The 22,187-nt window shown below is 38.5% G+C and overlaps 2 protein-coding genes across 3 annotated transcripts; both read left to right on the top strand.

Annotated features, from left to right (window-relative positions):
* The first annotated feature begins 1,901 nt into the window (after positions 1-1,901).
* On the top strand, positions 1,902-9,188 carry arcn1b (archain 1b). Its single transcript, XM_058413586.1, has 10 exons — positions 1,902-2,082; positions 3,916-4,179; positions 4,281-4,460; positions 5,592-5,791; positions 5,908-6,072; positions 6,179-6,344; positions 6,421-6,568; positions 6,689-6,797; positions 7,560-7,764; positions 7,842-9,188. The coding sequence occupies exons 1-10, from the start codon at positions 2,080-2,082 to the stop codon at positions 7,929-7,931; spliced, it is 1,530 nt and encodes a 509-aa protein (XP_058269569.1). The 5' UTR covers positions 1,902-2,079; the 3' UTR covers positions 7,932-9,188.
* Positions 9,189-10,026: 838 nt separating this feature from the next.
* gkup (glucuronokinase with putative uridyl pyrophosphorylase) lies at positions 10,027-22,046 on the top strand. 2 transcript variants are annotated; one of them, XM_058413585.1, is made up of 23 exons: positions 10,027-10,185; positions 11,900-12,006; positions 12,088-12,132; positions 12,217-12,370; positions 12,475-12,546; positions 12,805-12,893; positions 13,169-13,325; positions 13,476-13,553; positions 13,710-13,801; positions 13,906-14,011; positions 14,089-14,168; positions 14,286-14,354; positions 16,564-16,624; positions 16,724-16,740; positions 16,906-16,963; positions 17,040-17,132; positions 17,210-17,270; positions 18,006-18,119; positions 18,206-18,263; positions 19,768-19,836; positions 19,936-19,999; positions 21,132-21,203; positions 21,600-22,046. In XM_058413585.1, the coding sequence occupies exons 1-23, from the start codon at positions 10,129-10,131 to the stop codon at positions 21,669-21,671; spliced, it is 1,845 nt and encodes a 614-aa protein (XP_058269568.1). In that variant the 5' UTR covers positions 10,027-10,128; the 3' UTR covers positions 21,672-22,046. The 2 variants fall into 2 exon arrangements, with proteins under 2 accessions (XP_058269568.1, XP_058269567.1); XM_058413584.1 differs by lacking the exon at positions 10,027-10,185 and adding an exon at positions 11,238-11,638.
* Positions 22,047-22,187: the final 141 nt, after the last annotated feature.

Raw genomic sequence — 22,187 nt, 5'->3', positions numbered from 1 at the left:
GTGCTGTAACTTTCCCTTTATTTTTGAATAAACAAAATGTGCAAGGCAAAAGCATTGAATGGTGCTGGCCAGGGTGCTTTGGACCCAAGATTCAAGATTCAAAGAACTTTATTAATCCCAGGGGGAAATTCCTTAATGTGGTTTAGTGTCAATTATTACAGTGTTCAAAGCAAAGTGAAGGCTTTGTTTCTTTCTATGTCAGTCAATAACAGTGTTATATACTGCGCTCTAAGACTAAACCAGTTAAAGTAAGGTCAGTTCTGAGAGCTAAAGGCATAACTCTCAAAAACAATTTAGCTAGGTTAGTCATTAGGATATTCATGTGCTTTATAAGTTTGGTCTGCTGAAGCAAGCAAGTTTATCAGAGATTTGTTTCTACTGTTATGTGTAATATCTTTTATGCTTTCTTTTCCACTGGATGTCACAGATTAAAACTAAGTGGTCATAGTAACAGTGGACGTAGCTAACCATTGCATGTCTCTTATTAAATGAATGGAATTGGAAAATGGCAGAGTTTGATTGAATTGTACACTGACATGCCTTTGAAATCTCTTCTGTGATTCGCCTACATTAACACAATACTTAACTCAAGGCTTCAATTTCAGTGGTTTGTTCAGATCACATTAATAAGCTATGTTGAATCTGTGATATTTAACAAATTAATTTAATTTAAATTAAATTAAATTATCTTAATATTTCGAGTATTATAATATTTTCTCCAACACATTTTTTTCATAATTTTCACAGCTTAAATGCCAAAATGTCACTCTCACTGTGAGTCAAGACAAAGATAATTTCTTAAACAGAAATTCAGCACCATCAAAGTTAGAAAACAATAGAAAACAAATTAGACAAAACATGCAACAAAAAGCTGGCTGCAAATAGCAATTAGCAAAAAGGGACCTAATAATATTTTATCCTTTGGTTTTTAGCTTTGTTACTCAAATTCTTCAGTTTTTCCTAAATCCCTGTAGTTTCCTGCGTTTCCTGTCCACACGAGGGCGCTGTTTCAGTTCCGTTCCAGCGCTTCAGAATGGAAACAGAAAAATAACTAAAAGTGATAGTTCTGGTATAAGAGCCATAAAACACTTGAGGGCATTCTCTCTTTTTTTGGTATGATAATCAACTTAATTTACAATGATGAATAAATTTTTCATTACAAATAAATTATTTAATTCGTTTGTCTTTTTAATAGTATACATTACGCATACATTATTTTAAATTATAAATCCCTGTAGGAATTGTGTTTTCTGTCCACACGGGGCGCTGTTGCAGCTCCAGCGCATCAGAATGGAGACAGAAAAATAAATAAAAATTATAATCCTGGTATATGAGCCATAAAACACTGCAGGACATATTTTTTTTTAGGATAATTCATTCAATAATTTCAATAATTAATAAAGTAATCATTATTAATTAATTATTTAATTAGTTTAAAATGATAAATCCCTGTAGGAATTGTGTTAAAGTTTTGTTGCAGCTCCAGCGCTTCAGAAAGGAGACAGAAAAATAAATACAAATTATAGTTCTGGTATAAGAGCCATGAAAAACTTTAAGACATTCTATTTTTTAAGGATAATAATCAAATTCATTTTTAAATTATAGTTCTGGTATAAAACACTTCAGGACATTCTCTTCTCTGTTCTTGCACCACCACACTCTCTTCTCTTGCAGCACCAGCGCTTAAGAATGGAAAGGAAAATGAATAAAAATTATTTTATTAAATTGTATTTTTTTAGGATAATAATCAACTTCATTTTTAATGATTAGTAAATTAACCATTATTAATTAATTCATTATTTAATATGTTTGAAGTTAAATCCCTGTAGGAATTGCGTCTCCTGTCCACACGGGGGCGCTGTTGCAGCTCCAGCGCCTCTCAGAAACCTGTTTCAGAATGGAACTTTTTCCGGTTGGAGACGTGGCTCTGCTTTGCTGTACCGCTGCAGGTCTGGTTGCGTGAGCCTCACAAGAAAATAAACAAAGACCTTGTCGATCTAATCAGGCGTTTATTGGTGTTTCTTCGGAAGCGATTGAGTTTCTTGGCTGTGGAATTAAGCACCTTAAGACAGATCCAAAATGGTACGTGGTAACTGTATGTCTTGTTCTAAAGCGGAACAGAGTTAGTGAGCTAGCTTCCTGCTAACAGTGCTAAGTTAACTAGTGACAGCAGACTGCGCAACTCTTCAGTCTGACAGTACAGCGCGAGCATTTCAGAGCTTTTTATAAACAAATATTTCATATTAACTACATTATATATCTCGGATGTCATAGCGAGCTAGTCATGGGTGTTGATAATCATGGGTAATGTTAGCTAGCTGCTTGTAGCTAGCTGCTTTAGCTAACGTTGTATGCTAGGTAGAAATAAATATGTAGATTAAACAGTTATCATTATTTTAACCAGGTTATTATTAAAAGGTATGACCTTCTGTGCTTGAAGATTGACGGAAGTAAGTGAGTCACCTGGAGTGAATAGTGATGGGCTTTGTAAATGGCACACAGAGATACACCGAACAGCCATAACATTATGACCACCTGCCTAATATTGTGTTTCGCCCTCGAGGTATGGACTCCACTAGATCCCTGAAGGTGTGCTGTGGTATCTGGCACCAAGATCCTTTGAGTCCTGTAAGTTGCGAGGTGGGGCCTCCATGGATGGGACTTGTTTGTCCGGCACATCCCACAGATGCTGGGTTAGATTGAGATCTGGGGAATTTAGAGGTCAAGTCAACACATCAAACTGGTTGTTGTGGTCATCAAACCATTCCTGAAGCATTTCTGCTTTGTGGCACGGTGCATTATCCTGCTGAAAGAGGCCACAGCCATCAGGGAATACCGTTTCTATGAAAGGGTGTACATGGTCTGCAACAATGCTTAGGTAGGTGGTACGTGTCAAAGTAACATCCACATGGATGGCAGGACTCAAGGTTTCCCAGCAGAACATCTACCATGCCAGATACCACACAGCACACCTTCAGAGTCCAGGCCTTGATGGGTCAGGGCTGGTTTGGCAGCGAAAGGGGGACCAACACAATATTAGGCAGGTGGTCATAATGTTATGGCTGATCAGCGTATACATTCAGATAAAGTTCAGGGATGATTAAACATTCTCAGGTACATATAAAGACATACGTTTCATATTTTTACTTAAAAGGTTGATCTATCTATCTATCTATCTATCTATCTATCTATCTATCTATCTATCTATCTATTTATCTATTTATTACCAGGGTACTGTTGAATACTTAGATCTGATTGGTCAGAAGGTGTTGATTAATTTTCTATAAAAGTAGTTCATAATAATAATTTTCAATAAATATTATATATATATATATATATATATATATATATATATATATATATGTATATATATATAATTAAGTAAATAAATAAATAATTTAAACATTAATATGTCTGTTCTTATACATTAGAATTTCAGAAAACTTTAATATGTCTTAAAAATAAAATAAAAATGATAATTGTTGACCACACACACACATATATATATATATATATATACATACATACATATATAATTTTTTTTTTTTTTTTTTTTTTTTAATTAAGATCAAGGTATTAAAATAAATTTTAAAGTCCTGGCTCTGTTACGATGTAATCGATGGTTGAATGTTTATGTATTCATATTTTGGGTGGCGGAAGCTCATCTTTATTCTGTGTTGGGAATTTTTTTTTATTATTATTATTATAGTGTTATTTTATTTTTTACATGCTCTACACTGCTTGAACTCACCTGAGACATCTTTTATGAAAGAAATATGAAGTCTTGTGTCACAGGGAATTGTTCCTCAATCGTTGTTAAATAAAGACACTAAATAAAAAAGTTATAAGAATGAGATCTGAGCATTAGGACTGAAGAACTTGTGTTTGTAATGTTTTTTTTTCCTCCTTTATTAGGTGCTCTTGGCAGCTGCAGTATGCACCAAGTCAGGAAAAGCCATAGTGTCTCGGCAGTTTGTGGAGATGACCCGCACTCGCATCGAGGGTCTCCTGGCTGCTTTTCCTAAACTGATGAGCACCGGAAAGCAGCACACTTTTGTAGAGACAGACAGCGTGCGCTATGTCTACCAGCCATTAGAGAAACTCTATATGGTTCTCGTCACCACAAAGAACAGCAACATCCTGGAGGACCTGGAGACGCTGCGGCTCTTCTCTCGTGTGGTATGAAATGATCACCCCCACCCCTTTGCATTACCCTTCGTGGTATTCCATTCAGTTACGAGATTGCCGTGGTTTATATAAATGCCTGTGATTGTTTTCAGATCCCCGAATACTGCCGTGTACTGGAGGAGAGCGAGATCTCCGAACACTGCTTTGATCTCATATTCGCTTTTGATGAAATTGTTGCTTTGGGCTACAGGGAAAATGTTAACCTGGCCCAGATCCGAACCTTCACTGAAATGGACTCGCACGAGGAGAAGGTCTTCCGTGCAGTCAGAGAGGTGAGGTGGCTGAGAATTAGGATAAATACTGTCATTTTCAATATATTCTCTTTAACAAGGGTGCTACATAGTCCCAAACTTTTATTTATTTATTTTCAACTTAATTCACTTGGCTAGAATAACTAGCATAATGTAGATGCGTATTAGGGAACTAGTTAGCTAATTAGGTACATTAACACAGACAGTGTCGGTGGAATATATTAGGCAGCAAGTCAACATTTTGTCCTCAAAGTTGATGTGTTAGAAGCAGGAAAAATGGGCAAGCGTAAGGATTTGAGTGAATTTGACAAGGACCAAATTGTTATGGCTAGAACACTGGATCAGAGCATCTCCAAAACTGCAGCTCTTGTGGGTTGTTCCCGGTCTGCAGTGGTCAGTATCTATCAAAAGTGGTCCAATGAAGGAACAGTGATGAACCGGTGACAGGGTCATGGGCGGCCAAGGCTCATTGATGCACGTGGGGAGAGAAGGCCGGCCCGTGTGATCCGATCCAACAGACGAGCTACTGTTGCTCAAATTGCTGAAGAAGTTAATGCTGGTTCTGATAGAAAGGTGTCAGAATACACAGTGCATCACAGTTTGTTGCGTATGGGGCTGCATAGTCGCAGACCAGTCAGGGTGCCCATGCTGAACCCTGTGCACCACTGAAAGCACTAACAATGTGTATGCAAGAGTCAGAACTGGACCACAGAGCAATGGAAGAAGGTGGCCTGGTCTGATGAATCACGTTTTCTTTTATATCACGTGGATGGCCGGGTTTATGTGCGTCTCTTACCTGGGGAACACATAGCACCAGGATGCACTATGGGTAAAAGGCGAGCCGGCGGAGGCAGTGTCATGCTTTAGGCAATGTTCTCCTGGGAAACCTTGGGTCCTGCCATCCATGTGGATGTTACTTTGACACGTACCACCTACCTAAGCATTGTTGCAGACCGCCAAGTTTAAAAAGAATAAATAAAAAACCTACCTTCAGCCAACTCTCAACATGTTTGGTGTATGTAGTGCAGCAGGTAGTGTAGTACTAGGAATATAAAACTCTCATGTGAAATCTGTTTACTTCCTGGGGAAATGGGCTACTGTTTTTTTTGTCCATATCTGTTAATGATTTTTTTTTTTTTTTTTAAACACCAGACCCAAGAACGAGAAGCAAACGCAGAGATGAGGCGGAAGGCTAAAGAGCTGCAGCAGGCGAGACGGGATGCAGAGCGTGCCGGTAAAAAGGCACCAGGTTTCGGAGGCTTTGGAAGTTCAGGAATGAGCAGCACTGCTACCATCATCACAGACTCGGTGATGGAACCAGAGAAGCCTAAATCGGTTCCTGTATCAGTCAGGTGTGTGTACTGCATATTTATAGGCAAAGGACTTGAATACGTAAGAGCACATTTTTGTCTTTTACGCATTACTTACTTTTATGATCAGAATTAATGTGAGGTTGTGTCATATCTAGGCCTAGTGGTCCCAGTAAAGCGCTGAAGCTGGGTGCCAAAGGAAAGGAGCTCGACAACTTTGTAGACAAACTCAAGTCGGAGGGGGAAAATATTATCTTGCCCAGTGCAGGAAAGAAAGCTTCAGAAGTATCTAAAGTCCTTCAGCCTCCAGTGAACACAGAAAGGTATATTTCATATTCTTACAATAATTCTGTATGCTTATTAAGCATATAGTAGATTGAAAGTCTTTGGAGAGTAGAGTGAGGCTCATGTTTTACTCCTGTACATTAGTGTACATCTGAAGATAGAGGAGAAGATATCTCTGACTTGTGGACGGGATGGTGGGCTGCAGAACATGGAGATCTTGGGTATAATCACGCTGAGAGTCTCGGACGATAAATACGGCCGCATCCGCTTGCAGATTAACAACAACGACAAGAAAGGAGTGCAACTGCAGGTATTTGTGCATTTTGGTGTTTCACTATGGCAGGTGTTGTGTATTTTGCCGTTAAAGGCATTCGTTTTTTCCCCAGACCCATCCTAATGTAGATAAGAAGCTGTTCACTGCGGAGTCTTTGATTGGACTGAAAAACCCAGAAAAGTCTTTTCCCCTGAACAATGATGTGGGTGTGCTGAAGTGGAGGCTACAGACCACAGACGAGTCCCTCATCCCTTTAACCAGTATGTTCCTCTTCACTTAATACATGTTGAAGTTTAAATGAATAATTTATCTTTAGATGTGTGTCAGAAATGTATGTTCACTATTTGTTTATTAATGCTGAACTTTTTTTTAATCTGTAGTCAACTGCTGGCCTTCAGAAAGTGGTAGCAACTGCGACGTCAACATTGAATATGAGCTCCAGGAGGAGGGCCTTGAACTCAATGATGTAGTCATCACCATCCCTGTGCCGTAAGTTCAGTTAAAGCACATCCAGAGGGATGGCGTACACTTTCTCTTTGTCAGTCACTACAATACTAGCCAATCGTGGGGATCTGTGAGCTCATGTATGCACATTTCTCTGAGTATGTTACACTTAGTTGTTGACAAGGGCCAAATTGTGATGGCTAGACCACTGGATCAGAGCATCTCCAAAACTGCAGCTCTTGTGGGGTGTTCCCGGTCTGCAGTGGTCAGTATCTATCAAAAGTGGTCCAAGGAAGGAACAGTGGTGAACCGGCGACAGGGTCATGGGCGGCCAAGGCTCATTGATGCACGTGGGGAGCGAAGGCTGGCCCGTGTGATCTGATCCAACAGACAAGCTACTGTTGCTCAAATTGCTGAAGAAGTTAATGCTGGTTCTGATAGAAAGGTGTCAGAATACACAGTGCATGACAGGTCAGGGCTGTTTTGGCAGCAAAAGGGAGACCAACACAATATTAGGCAGGTGGTCATAATGTTGTGCCTGATGTCACGCTGCTATTGAATGCTCAATTTTAATTTAAACTTAATTTTAACTATAAATGGATAAGATGTATGTGGGTTCATACTTTATTTAAAAAATGTTAGTGTTGCCCAAGCACAGTGGTGTAAGATTAATAAATGTGATGTGATGAAAATATCAGGTGTGTCAGGCCACATCTCACCACCTTATTGTGAATTATTTTACTCTAACAGTATGTTCTGTCATTATTTATTTTTTCGTTCCTTACACCGTTCATCTCAAATTTGCAGGTCAGGAGTAGGTGCCCCTGTTGTTGGAGATCTTGATGGTGAGTATCGCCATGACAGCAGGAAAAACATTCTTGAATGGTGCCTGCCCGTCATCGATGAAAACAACAAGAGCGGAAGTTTGGAGTTCAGCATAGCCGGGAGGCCAAACGACTTCTTCCCAGTGAATGTCTCATTCGTGTCTAAACGCACCTATTCCAGCATTCAGGTGAGCTGCAGTGTTTATTGTGTTATTGTGACAATTATGACGAACATAAAAAACGAATATCTTTCCTGTTACTACAGGTGGCCAAAGTGACCCAGGTAGATGGAGACAGCCCGGTGAAATTCTCCACCGAGACTTCCTTTGTTGTCGACAAGTATGAGATACTCTAAAGACTTTTAAATGAAATGTTTCTAGCCTGCCTGCCTACCTGTGTAACAGTTTGGACACAGTACAACCAGTGTCCAGGTCTCTCCCAGTGGCGTGCAGCATTTGTGTATTTGTTTGTATGGCAAAGGAAGTTATATATGTTTATATAAAATGAATCTAAGAGGTAAACGAATCACATCCTAACACGAATTACCAACGGACCTTGAGCTTTGTGACCTGAAGCCGAGGACACCGATATCATCGCGCCACATGGTCTCATCTCACCTCAATCTGGACCTTCATGACCCCTGAAATAAATTAGAGGAGGAACTTGAAAGTTTGTCCCAGTATAATATATTTTGTAACCTTACAGAGTCTGTTAAATATTGTATTTAAAACATCGAAAATCAGTGAAACAAGAACAGGAAGTTAGTTTTTTGATTCTGTGCTCATTCATAATGAACCGATGTTGGGGGTGTGTGTGTGTGTGTGTGTATGAAATATGAATAACTTTTCACTGTGTTCTACAATTAGGATGGCAGTTCATTTTTTTTCTTTCCTTTCTTTTTTTTGCCATTTTATTTATCAAAGCATATAACCCCTCATCCAGGACAAAATAGTTTTCTGTCTGCTTTTTAAAGTAATTCTCTTTCCGCATTACATTTCCACATCTGTTTTTCACAGTAATACATCAGTCACATAAATCTGTGACTGCATCTGATCGAAATGTTTTCTTTTGTGCTGATAGCTGCTACCGGATCTAAAGAGCTGCAGGGTATGTTTAAAGGTCTTCAACACTCTTGACAAAAACACTGACATGATAACGGAGGCGTAAGACGAGCCTTGAGTTTCAAGTCATTTGAGGTCTGAATCTGTTCAGCCGAATTGTGCTGGGAAAAATATGTTCGCTGTTTGCTCTAAATTTCAAAGTGCAAATCTTGATTCGAGTGAAATCTAATAAAACAGCCCAAATTTGTAAGATGTTAAGAAAGTTAAATCTAAGCACTTAAATCATACATTAATACTAGGCATAAGCATTCACAATGTCTGTTTTCTTCAACCTGATTTAATACCAAAAACAGTAGAAGTCCTCTGATATGTATTGATTGAGTGGAAAATATTTTCTCATTGGTATCATTTTTGTATCTTCCCCCCCAAAAAATTGTCAGATTATACTTTTTGAGGGGGTTATTTTAGTATCCAAATGGAGAGATGAAAATGATAACATTCCAGCTTACAATTACCTGTTTTGATATTAAAGCATATTGCTTGAATATGAATGTGAGGTGTGTTGTCTTTTAGCTATATATACATACATACACACATAGATTTAATTGGTTGTTTGATATCAACCATGATGACTGGATCAGAGCATCTCCAAAACTGCAGCTCTTGTGGGGTTTTCCTGGTCTGCGTGGTCAGTATCTATCAAAAGTATCCTTTAAGCCCATGGAGGTCCCACCTCACAACTTACAGGACCTCTTGGCACCGGATACCACAGCACACCTTCAGGGATCTAGTGGAGTCCATACCTCGAAGAATCAGGGCTGTTTTGGCAGCAAAAAGGGGGACCGACACTGATATTAGGCCGGTGGTCATAATGTTATGGCTGAGCGGTGTATAATTGAATGGGTTTAATTAACTTTGACATAAAATGCTATTTCTGTGTAAATTCAAGAAATGAAAAGCTTGATGTCTTTTAATAAACAGCCAAAAAATAATACATCTAATAGTATGTCTAATATTTGAGTCATTTTGTAGGATTATGTCAACAGGTTGTCTGTGAAATTGAGTTTAATTGAGTTTGAAGTTTAATGTCATGCAATTGTATAAATAATTTCAAACTGGATTATTTGCATTTAACATCAGGTACAATATCGCCTTAATGGTTATCTGAGACTGTTTACATGTCTATAACAGTGTATTACACGCATTAATACAGGACCTGGGACCATGCTTATTTCCACAGCTGGTATCTATAAGGAATATAACAATTTTGTATGTGATTTCCATAACTGTAACAAAGCACAAACAATCAAATAAATAAACAAACCTAGATCATCTGCTTGAGGATCACTGTGGTTGTAGTCAGGAAAATATTTTTAGGGACGCTGGAGCTTTAAGACACGTAATGACACGCCCACTTCCGGGTTGTAACTGAACTATGTACTCTGAACATCTTGCAAACTCTCTTGCACACAGAAAATAGCAGGCTTTACAATGATTTGCATTTTACTCGTTGCAGGTCATGGTACTCTTTTAGAGACGCAGATTAAGGTACAGAACTACAGTCTTTATCATGTTGATGTTTTATCTGTTCACATTAACCGTAAAGTAACAGTTAACTTTCGGAACTGATGACGTGGAAAATCAGGCGTATTCTGACGTAAGAGTTTGAATGCGTTCCACACACACACACACACACGCACATTGTTACACGTTTTAATGCTGATTACGTAGGAATATTTGCGTCCATGTAAACCTACTGAACACGTCCCATGGGAGGCCATTTGCTTTACAAGGGAATGAGGGAGGAGGGAATTCTGGACTTTGGACAAAGTGTTACTGATTAAGAAATGTGCACCAACCAGGCATAACAATATTGTGTTGGTCCCCCTTTTGCTGTCAAAACAGTCCTGACCCGTCGAGGCATGGACTTCAATAGATCCCTGAATGTGTGCTGTGGTGTCTGGCACCAAGATGTTAGCAGCAGATCCTTTAAGTGGCCTCTATGGGCCCCACCTTGCAACCTACAGGACTTAAAGGATACTTTTGATAGATACTGACCACTAGATCCCTGAAGGTGCGCCGTGGTATCTGGCACCAAGATGTTAGCAGAAGATTCTTTAAAATGACTTACAGGACTTAAAGGATACTTTTGATAGATACCGCAGACCGGGAACACCCCACAAGAGCTACAAGAGTTTTCTGATCCAGTGGTCGAGCCATAACATTTTGGCCCTTGTCAAACTCGCTTAAATCCTTACGCTTGTCCATTTCTGCTTCTAACACATCATCTTTGAGGACAAAATGTTCACTTGCTGCCTAATATATCCCACCCACTAACAGGTGCCATGATGAGGAGATAATCAGTCTTATTCACTTCACCTCTCACTGCTCAGAATGTCATGGCTGATCCAGTTAGTCCAGTTTTGTTAGACCTGTCCACATCTTGATTATACACTCATGGAAAGCTCCTCACTCTCATTCTTGTAAATTTGTCCACTTTGCTTGCTTTGTTTCACATGACTGTGGTATATATCTAAATCAGGCTGTGCTTTAAATACTGTTGAATATTCATTACTCTTCAGTAAACACTTTATCTTGGTCAGGCTCTTGGTGTATCTGGAGCCTATCCTGGGAACACTAGGCACAAGCTGGAAATGCATCAGTCTATGTTTTGTGCACAGATGTTCTTTAAAGATGTTCTGGACAACCCAGAATTCACCAAATGGACAACATGTGACAAACTCTTCTCAGACGCTAACCCAAGCTCATGAATCAAACCAAGAATCCTGGAACTGTGAGATGGCGATGATGCTGGATAGCCTCTGAACCACTGTAGGGATTTTTGGCCATAGAACTTGATCTTAGCCTCCTCATTTGAATCACTTTTAGACTGAATTTTTAGATCATGATTTTAGATTTTAATCGTGCAATAGGCGCAAATGATGCAGAATACAGAAATCTGGAGAACCGAGAGGATCAGGAAGCGTTTATCAACCACAAAGTCAGTAAATCTGCTGCCTTGGGGTATTTATATTACTACTGAAATTTGATGTGATTTCATCAGCTCTATCAGTGTATTTGTTATTCAACAGCAAAAAATAAAAAACACCTCAGATGACCCTGCAAAAAATTCTGTTTCTGAAGTGTCCTATTATGTTGATTTGATTAATCTGCCTCATTCATCTGCGAAGCTGAAAATGTGTTGAGCCCTGAGTCAATAGGAAGTTTATGATCCTGTTTACCGTTTTTCTCTTTATGGCAGAATGATGTCACAGGCTTGTACGCACATCTTGCCGGGGTGCCAAAAGCATTGCTGCCTGGTGTTGGGGGGAAGAAAATTCTAGATTTCTGGTGGGAAACAGTCAACACGTAAGCTTGCTTGAATGTAATTGTTATTATTTTGAATGGATGCATTTCAGGCGGCCATTTCATCTATCTTGTCTTTTATAGGCGGCAACTCTTCAGTGAAGTCTATTTAGTCACAAATGCAGACAAGTAAGTACATTTTTATCATAGTCCTTGTATTAAATGTTGTAATATTGAGGTAGCTTTTACAAAAGACTCTTGAAAACATTGAAGGTACAAACATTATGAGCGTTGGGCAACTGCCAATGATTTCCCAGTGGAGAATGTGGTGAATGATGGTAGCACCACTTTGGAGGATCGGCTCGGGGCCGTCGCTGACTTGGAGCTGGCCATCCGAAGCCGCCATCTTCAAGACGACATCATGGTGGTACGGCATGGACTCGATTTACATTTACCTTTACAGCATTTAGTATTTCCCCTTATTGTTGCTAGGCATGTTGTGCTTTTAATGATGCGGTTTTGTGTCTGTAGATTGCAGGAGACATGCTTTGTTCTGATCAGAACTTTGACATTGCTCAAGTTATTCGTTTTTTTAGGTCTAAGGTAAGAACAACTGCTGCTTAGGCAAAGTATGTGCATCAGCAATGTAGTAAAATGAAAAAACTATTAATATCAATATGATATGGTGACCAATTTGAAACCGATATTTTAATAAATGAATTATAATGTTGTTAACTCATTGCTTTTTGCTGCAGTTTTACCTGCATTAACTTTTAGCTCTTTAATGTATTAAAACAATATGTTGAAAGTGTTTTGCAACTGAATGGCTCAGTTAATCAAACTCGTGTTTTCATTTTTCAGTCTGGAGAGTTGGCTATATATTATGAGCTTGAAGAAGGGGAGAAATGTTACACCAGAGGCATTGTAGAAGTATGTCCAGATTCTCATAGGTAAGGATTGCTCCAAAACCATGCAATGTTTAAAAAAATATAGTATCACTATACATTTTTGTTCACAGCATTCCTCAGATAACTGTTTTTCTGGCCTTGTAGTGAAATATGAAATATATTATTATAGGTAACCTTTTGTAAATTTATGACTAAAACTCATTTTTGCGAATTAACCAAATTTATTAAATATGCATTAAATAATTCCAGTGTAGGAGATTCTTTATGTGCCTGGATATGCACATCGTGTACATTATATTTCGCTTGTTGCTTTATAGGATCCAGCGTTTCCTTGAGAAGCCAGAAGAGGGCGTCACAACATCTCGCCTGGCCAGCGTGGTCTTCTACTGCCTCCGAAAAGAGACGCTATCTTACCTCTCAGACTTCCTGCTCAAGCAGCCGGATGTTGAATACAGGACGTTCGGCAGGTTGTGGGTCAGTGCATTGCTTCAAAAAATAAAAATAAAAAAACTGCAACAACAACAACCAAGTGCTTTTCCAAACATTGAAGTACTACACCAAATTTTCATTTATGGAATTATTTTCAGCTAACATTGCTTGGTCTATTCATGTACTCTTTCCTAGGAATGGCTTATAAATGAAGAACAATTGCCTGTGTATGGAATGAAGCTACCAACAGGCTTCCAGTTAATTGGACAAGTGGTGAGATTCTGATTAAAATGTATAGCCTTGGCATTTTTTTCAGTTTGTTAGGTGCATTTTGCAAAATAAAACATGTGTATTAGTGCTAATACTTGCCATAATAATCAGATTGATCTGGTTAGGTAAAGATAATTAGTTTTATGTCTTACGTTACAGGGTCTGTCTGACTACACAAAATGGCTCGCACACTACACAACTAAACAGCAAGAGCTTCCAGCCAAACCCATTACATTCCGCTCTTATGCCAGGTTGGTGATAACACACACACAGACACAATATAGTCTAACCATCATGAATATGGTCTAGCTTTAATCTTTTGAGTCCTGCTTTATCACTGTTTGCCCCCCCACAGGGTAGGGCTGATGGGAAATCCCTCTGACGGCTTCAATGGCAAAACCATCGCCATGACCATCTCTAATTTCTGGGCCGAAGTGACACTAATAGAAAGCCAGTCTCTGGTAGATATAAACAGAAAACCTTACAAATCCTAAGTAGACTTGGTCTAATTTCCTTTAACATGTTTGGGGTTTTTTAGGTCCTCCTTCCTCATCCACTGAATGATCCCACAGAGTTCGGCAGCCTACAGGATCTGTTTCGCATCAGTCACAAAGAAGGGTTTGTTCTTTTTTTTTTCCAGTAATACTTCCCGTTTCTGTTTGCTATGTGTGCAGACGATATATCCTGTATGACACGATTGTGGAACAACACTGGCTCATGTTTTCCTCTCACCAGGTATTTGGGAGGTCTAAGGCTGTTACAGGCTACCTGTAAGAAGTTTTATCAGTTCTGCTCAAATCAAGGGTAAGACTTCATGTCACACATATCGAAATGTTTTAGACTTTTTCAGACTCTCCGAAGGATATTTTACCCATAGTTAAAAACCATGCAATTATTTTAAACCACACATTTACAAACAGTCCTTTCCTTGGCAAAACTGACCTTGACTGGGTATAGAAATGACCACTTTCTGTAACAAAATTGTTTTCTAAGTATCAGGCAGTAAAGACTTCAATTCATACACATTAGAACATCGATGACCTCTTATTTCCCTCTTCACTGGATTCCCTGGGGAGTCTGGGATGTGAAAAGACCATTCTATTTTCTTTTTCGGCAAAGCATTCTTTGAAAAGGCAGCTGGTGTGTTTCAGAGTGTTATCGTGCTGAAAGATCCATTATAGACATTTAAACAATTTGTTTGCAATCTTCTGCAAGTTTGCATACAGAATGCATGAAACATAAATGAACACAATCTCACTGACTCTGTTAGAAGTAAAAGAGCACCAGACCAGGCTCATTGATCCTGTATCGAATGGACTGCGAATGTAGTTACTGGAATTTGGTGTTCCTTATTGATTCCAAATGCTTGCTGCTGGTTTTTCTCGCCTGTTTTTTTTGTCCTTTCTAAATGTGCTGTTGCTCAAACCTTTTTTTTTACTGAACTTACTTCATTTTTCCAACACACTTTACACTGCTTCTTCATGCTTGTGTTTGTTTAATGCTATGTCTTATCAGACTACCCACTTTAGCTGACGTTGTGTGTTCACATCCTACAGCATTCTTCTTGAACTTCTGGAACAAAGTGTCCACAACACGTCCAGTTATCTTAGAGTCTATTATCAAAGCCAAAACAAAACAATCCACTATACATCCATCTCCTGATGCCACTGCTCTTTTGTTATTACAGTTAGTCAGCCTATTACTTCAATACTTGTACTAGTACTGTCTATATTCTTTTAAAATATGTTCCAAATTTTAGTTCAGTATGGTTGTGTAAACCAAGTCAGCAATACAGATGGTTGTTCATACAGAAGATAAGAGTGGTTCTTCACACAAGTTCTTCTAACCTAAAATGGGCTCTTCTACACTATATTTGCAAATGCTTTGGGGACAGACCTCCAAATCATTGAGTTCAGGTGATGTTTTTCAGGGGTTGACCCCTTAGTTCCAGTGAAAGGAACATAGGAGCATACCAAGACATTTTCGACAATTTCATGCTCCCAACTTTGTGGGAACAGTTTGGGGATGACCCCTTCCTGTTCCAACATGACTGCACACCAGTGCACAAAGCACGGTCCATAAAGACATGGATGAGTGAGTTTGGTGTGGAGGAACTTGACTGGCCTGCACAGAGTCCTGACCTCATCCCCATAGAACACCTTTGGGATGAATTAGAGAGGAGACTGTGAGCCATGCCTTTTTTCGTCCAGCATCAGTGCCTGACCTCAAAAATTCTAGAGGAATGCCGCTTCTAGAGGAATGATCAAAATTCCCATAAACACACTCCTAACCCTTGTGGAAAGTCTTCCCAGAAGAGTTGAAGCTGTTATAGCTGCAAAGACCGGTCCAACTTCATATTACTTTCATGTGCATGTAAAGGCAGATGTCCCAAAACTTTTGGCAATATAGAGTATGTCATACTCATCTCCTGGCCATTCTCTTCAATGTCCACTTTTCTTGTTTTAACTTTTGCAAGTGTGTCTGCTGTTTTATTTCATACATGTACAGGAACCCAGCAAATTTTTACTTTGCTGGGTTATTGTACATGGAGTACCTTTCAATTAGTGAATTTTTAACCTACTGGTCCCAAGGCAATTTATGGCAAACGTGTAGTAAATTAGCTGTTCTAACATGTTTATAATCATGTTCCAAATAGGAATGTTAGTGTGCTGGAATTGTGCAAGTGTTCAAATGCTATTTTGATCTCATTTAAAAAGGTTGGCTCATGGTTTATATATAAAATGAACTTAAGATCTAATTGTAGTAGAATTTCTTGGTTTGATGTTGCGCTTAGTGGGTACGGGGGTTGGACTACTGATCGGAAGGTTGTGAATCCCAACTGTTTGAATCTCAGGTCCACCAAGATGCCATCTCTGGACCTTTGAGCAAGGCCCTCAACCCTAAATTGCTCAGTTATATAAAAAATGAGCTAAAATTGCCAGAAATGTTTTATCAAGTAACCCAAAGAACATCTTTATTAACTGATATCTTGATCTCCTTTTTATCTGGACAGCATTGGCCTTACCAAGCAAAATTTCACTCTAAAGTATGACACCAACATTCCACGGCAGGTGGTGAGTTCAAATTTGACCTGCATTGCTCTCTACAGATCTTTCAGTGTATTGCTTTAAAGCTGAAATTCATATGCCATGCATCTTTCTGGTCATTTCCAGGGCCTAGCTGGAAGTAGGTAGGTATTCTTCACCAAGAATATAACAAGATATTGGGATAATATTTGAAGTTTTTTTTTTTTCAGTTGTTTTTACATTGATGAATAAAATTTAGCATGCAGCTTGTACATTAATACTCACATTTACAGCCCATAATTTTCTTACTGGTTGTGTTTTATGTGAAGTGCAATTGTATCTGCTACCTTGAAGTGCCTGATAAAATTTTACAACCTCACTGAAGACGTAAGTGTACCATTTTTTCCGCATATAAATCTTTAATCTTAAGTTCATACAGTAATTTTGGAGCCTTTGTTGTTAGGATCTTCCTAAACCAATCCGAGCCAACTTTATCCTGAACGTGGAGACGGACGAGCTCTTCATCACGGCTGGGTTGCAGGACAGAGTGGTACAGGTTAGTCTTGCATCACTCAGTAAATTCTTTAGTGTTATCTGTTTTTCTTATGTTGTTGTATCGTGATGCTCTTGCAGGTGTATGAGGGTTTGGTGTACATGGACTTTAACAAGCAGATAATGGACAAGCAAGGTTATGGTACTGATTCTGACCATGTATTTCTATTTACAGCTTAGTAATGAATTTATTTTAATGATTTAGTTCAGATATCACTTTGGAGAGTAGAATATTTTTAGCAATATATAATCTGGAATTGTGTTTTTATACATGACAGGATGCAGTAGCTGGATTGGCTATGCTAATTTTCCCTTAAATGTGAATATATGTTCACATGACACCGCACTAGACACTCGTCCCATCCAGGTTTTGTTCACACCTTTCCCTTTAATATAAACTCTGGATCCACCATGGCCACTACTAAATGATGAATTAATTAATGTTATTAGTTATGTTAATGAATACATTGACAAAGATATATATATATATATATATATATATATATATGGAATTAGGAAATACAAAAAAACACAAACACTATTAATTAAATTAGAATTTTTCCTTGTTTCATTTCTCGAAGCAGCCACTCATTGTTTCTTAAGATTTTCAGCATAACGTCATGAATTTTCGATGTCACTGACTGAATTTTCATCTGACTTGAAAGTCAGTTCACAATTTATTTATTTTCTTTCTTTATTATGCGATTAGAACAACATATAATAAAAATTCAAGTTATTAGAACCAAGTTAAATAAATGAGAGAAACACGCCGTTAACTATGTTACACACATAATCACATAATGAAATGCTGTGTGTGTTATACTCAGTCTAAGCCTCCACACATCTGGAGCTTGATCATATCTGTATATTTGTTCAGGAGAGTACATCTCTATGGATATGAGCAGTCTTCCCACGTTTTGGTTAGCTTACTTAGGGGATCCGAGTGACTCTGGCCGTATTCACAGCAATGTTAGAGAGCGCTGGCTGAAGGGTAAGTACACAGAGAGAACACAAACTCTTCTGATATTAACATAGCTCTCCTGCTCATCTCTATATGTCCCTCTTGGCTTTGACTAGGTGAACCTGAAGTGGTAGAAGCCATGAAACACTTTGCTAAGCTCACAGACCAGGCCAGGTTTGTTCAGTCACTGCACATTTAGACCATTTGTTTAGATATTGTTAATCATCCCACTCTGATATCACGTTGCCATGAAACAAACCTTGTGAGTGTGTTTTTTTCTGTGTTTTCTTGTTTCCTCCCACCTCTAAGAGATACGTAGATTCTCTGATCCTAGGTGTGTATGATTGAATATGGGCTGTGCGCATAACAAATAAACTAAAGAGTGAAACATAACTTACATGTAAATGGCTATAAAGCTTCCATTGCACTTTATTTTACTACAAAAATGAAAGATTACATTAGTATGAGCATAGTTTTGTAGCTTAAATGGCTAGGATTGAAGACACAAAACAAGACAAAACAATCCTCCATTTAATGGTGTTTGGATTTGAGCGGCAAAAAGAACGACAATTGAATATGTAAAATAAGTGTATATAGCAAGTACGGTATAACTCAATAGTATAGCTACAGTTATACACCGATTAGGCGTAACGATCTGAGCAGTGAGAGGTGAAGTGAATAAGACTGATTATCTCCTCATCATGGCACCTGTAAGTGGGTGGGATATATTAGGTAGCAGCTGCAGCTTTTGTGGGTTGTTCCTGGTCTGCAGTGGTCAGTATCTATCAAAAGTATCATTTAAGTCCTGTAAGTTGTGAGGTGGGACCCATGGAGGCCAACCTACAGGACTTAAAGGATCTGTTGCTAACATCTTGGTACCAAATACCACAGCACACCTTCAGGGATCTAGTGGAGTCTATACCTCAACTGGTCAGGGCTGTTAAAATGGGGACCAACACAGGTGGTCATAATGTTATGCCTGATCGGTGTACAGTTAGATATACTATTTGACCAAACATTTTTGGGCACTTATAGGTTTAAAACACCTATATGCAGTTTTTAAATATTTAATTTTCCCTTTGCTGTTATATTAATCTCCAGTCTTCTGGGAAGGCTTTCTCTAGATTTTGAATTGTGGGAATTTGCCCATTCAGCTAGAAGAGTGTTAGTGAGGTCAGTTACTGCAAAAGTGTCCACAAAGTTTTGGTCATATAGGCTATTTAAAATTATACTTTAATTTTTATTCTCTCTAATTAATAACACAATAAATTTCTCAGCATATCTCTCCTTAGTCATCATATCCTCTCCCTGGCTGGCCCGAAAATGAACACACTTTTGTTTTATTTGTCTTTTGGCAATATGGTTTATCTGCTTTAAATAAAATTTTTCTTTTAGATATATTAGATATATGCATTTATCTTCCTAAATTCTCACCCAAAATCCATTTCACATCCACCTTGCTGTTATTTAGCTGATGTGTTGTTAGTGACAGCCCTAAATAATGCCTTGAGATAGACAGACGTCCCATCCAGGGTATATCCCTGCCTTGCACCCAGTGTTTCTGGAATAAGCCACAGATCAGAATATGGTGATTACTGAAAATGAAGAAAGAATTTATTGATTATTAGTGTGGGAACAAACTACTTTTGTAGCAGGATGCCTTTTTTTCCTCATGCAGGCAAGCCTTTGAATCTAAGGACTGGCCCAGACTGGCCCAGCTTATGGATGAAAACTTTGAACTGAGACGGTAAGATCCTCAACACTTACATCTAACCATTCTTACACATGATATAGTGTGAGGTTCATTCTGAACTACGAAGTAAAGCAATCTTTTTTTTTTCTAAAGGTCTATTTACACTGACGCCTGTTTAGGCTCAGGAAATCTTCAGATGGTACAAATGGCAAGACAGGTAAATCATGACGAGGATATAGATTTTGTCTCTAAACCCACTATAATTTTAATCTTTTTAATGATTCCATATATGTGTAATGTGAACCAAGACCTTACTGAAATTAAATTCTAGCTAAATACTAGAAAACTCCAGCTCCCTGTGTGGGCGTGTCAGATTACATAATAAATGGCAATGGCGTCTCTCCAGCAAAGTAAACAACATAGAAGACAATAATGAAAAAGAGAGGGTAGGAATGACAAACTAGAACGTGTCTACAATGTTTTGTTTTTCTCAAGTCGAAAACATTGCAGGAACGCCATTTCTTGAACCATACAACAAGCAGGAAAAACAGGGTGTGTGCTTCATTCCTGCAGTGGCATTTCCATATGGTTTAAAAAGCTACACTACTTAGAATAGGAAACTGCATGGGTAATGCTTTTGGTTTAAAATTAGCCTTGATGTTTTTTGTTCTTTTGTACTAAACCACAGGCATCACCATGCCTTGCCTCTTACAGTGCTAGTCAAGGAAATAAATTGGTGCAGATAATTGTTCCAGCCTCCTTGGAAACCAGGATGGTCATGACACTGTAGTTGAGGCTTTGGGCTATTTAGAAATTTAAACTCCAGCACTACCAACCATGCAAATGTTATGTTGTTGAGCAAGACCGTTATCCCTCATCTGCCCCATAGCTTCCTGTTGTCAGAACTCAGAGCCCCTCTCTGAGTGGACACATCACAGGGTGGTCCAGGGTCTTCTCCAATTACCTGTTATTACTATATACTTGCAAAAGTTCGACAAATAATAAAATAATATAACCTGTTTCACTTGTCTTGTTTGTCTTGCGTACCTTCTTAAAATTGACATACCCTCTCAGTCAATCCCCTTTATTTTATGTATTTATCTATCTTTTTAGTTTAACTGATGAACATTTGAATTTTAGTTACTAACTTAGGATAAAATCTTTGGCTAAATAAACAAGCATGGATATTCTTGTGCAAAGAGTCTAATTTAACAGGAAAAAAGTTATGTCCATATGTCATCTATATTTGGGCTAAAAGCAGGCAACCAATCCAAACTGAAAAGACAGCCATCTTTATTGAAGATGAACGCTGATATGGAAGTTTACTTGTCTTTTGTATGTACATACAGTTTGGCTCTGCTGTGAAATTACCTGGCAGCGGAGGTGCTGTGGTAGGCCTGTGTATGGATTCTGAACGACTGGTAAATTTTTATATTTTTTTTGTATACCATATTTATTTAAATACAGCTATACACCGATCAGACCTACTGTTCTGAGCAGTGAGAGGTGAAGTGAATACAACTGATGATCTCCTCATCATGGCACCTGTTAGTGGGTGGGATATATTAGGCAGCAAGTGAACATTTTGTCCTCAAAGTTGCTGTGTTAGAAGCAGGAAAAATGGGCAAGCGTAAGGATTCGAGCAAGTTTGACGAAAACGGGGACCAACACAAAATCAGGCAGGTGGTCATAATGTTATGCCTGATCGGTGTATATGTGTAGTAAAGATAACAAATAAGATATTTCTTTTTAAAACAGCTAGTAAGTGAGATATTTCATCGACAATAATAATGATTGTTTGCTTGTTGTACCATTAGGTGGAGATGAAGAGTGCATTCCAGGAGGCTGGCTATGTTTTCTGCCTGGTTGTGCCTTACAGTCCATCTTAATGTGTGGTGTAGAAGTAATTATTTGTAATAAGACAACATATCACAAATCAGATTGCATTTCTGTGACAAGCTTAAGAGATAATGTACAAGAGGTTATCATTACAGGCTGAAGTGTCGACTGGGGCATGTGGACAGTGTAAACCCTGGCCACATATAAGAGTCATTGAGCTCCTGTTGCTGTGTTATTCACACAGCACAAACAATTGTCTATTTAAAGTGCTATCAATGCCAGCATTGTACACCCTTCCTGTCCCTGTGTCTCAGTACAATAATGACCTCAGGCTCATAACCCGAAATGTTGAAAGAGTGTAATGTATTCTGTATGTAAATAGTAGTGTTTGAAAAAAAAAAAAAAAACCCACCAAATATATATATTATGAAACATTATGGTTGGAAGTGCAGACTTTATATGAACAGCAAGTGAAGCTTGATCCAGTACCATAATTTGATGGACTACAGCATAACACGATAAATAATAATAAGAAAAAGAAGATGCTTTCAAGTCAGAATTGATGT

The sequence above is a fragment of the Hemibagrus wyckioides genome, linkage group LG17, assembly GCF_019097595.1.
Source record: "Hemibagrus wyckioides isolate EC202008001 linkage group LG17, SWU_Hwy_1.0, whole genome shotgun sequence".
Taxonomy (NCBI): Eukaryota; Metazoa; Chordata; class Actinopteri; order Siluriformes; family Bagridae; genus Hemibagrus; species Hemibagrus wyckioides.
This window is presented reverse-complemented; position numbering and strand designations above follow the sequence as displayed.

What these genes read in the sequence shown, in the direction of transcription:
- arcn1b (XM_058413586.1), top strand. An exon ending in CCTCCAGTGAACACAGAAAG is followed by an intron (nt 6,073 to 6,178) that starts GTATATTTCATA and finishes CCTGTACATTAG; the next exon opens with TGTACATCTGAAGATAGAGG. An exon ending in AGAAAGGAGTGCAACTGCAG is followed by an intron (nt 6,345 to 6,420) that starts GTATTTGTGCAT and finishes TTTTTTCCCCAG; the next exon opens with ACCCATCCTAATGTAGATAA.
- gkup (XM_058413584.1), top strand. Translation starts at nt 11,543, where the DNA reads ATGATTTTAGATTTTAATCGTGCAATAGGCGCAAATGATGCAGAATAC. An exon ending in TCCAGTTAATTGGACAAGTG is followed by an intron (nt 13,554 to 13,709) that starts GTGAGATTCTGA and finishes CTTACGTTACAG; the next exon opens with GGTCTGTCTGACTACACAAA. An exon ending in GAAAACTTTGAACTGAGACG is followed by an intron (nt 19,837 to 19,935) that starts GTAAGATCCTCA and finishes TTTTTTCTAAAG; the next exon opens with GTCTATTTACACTGACGCCT.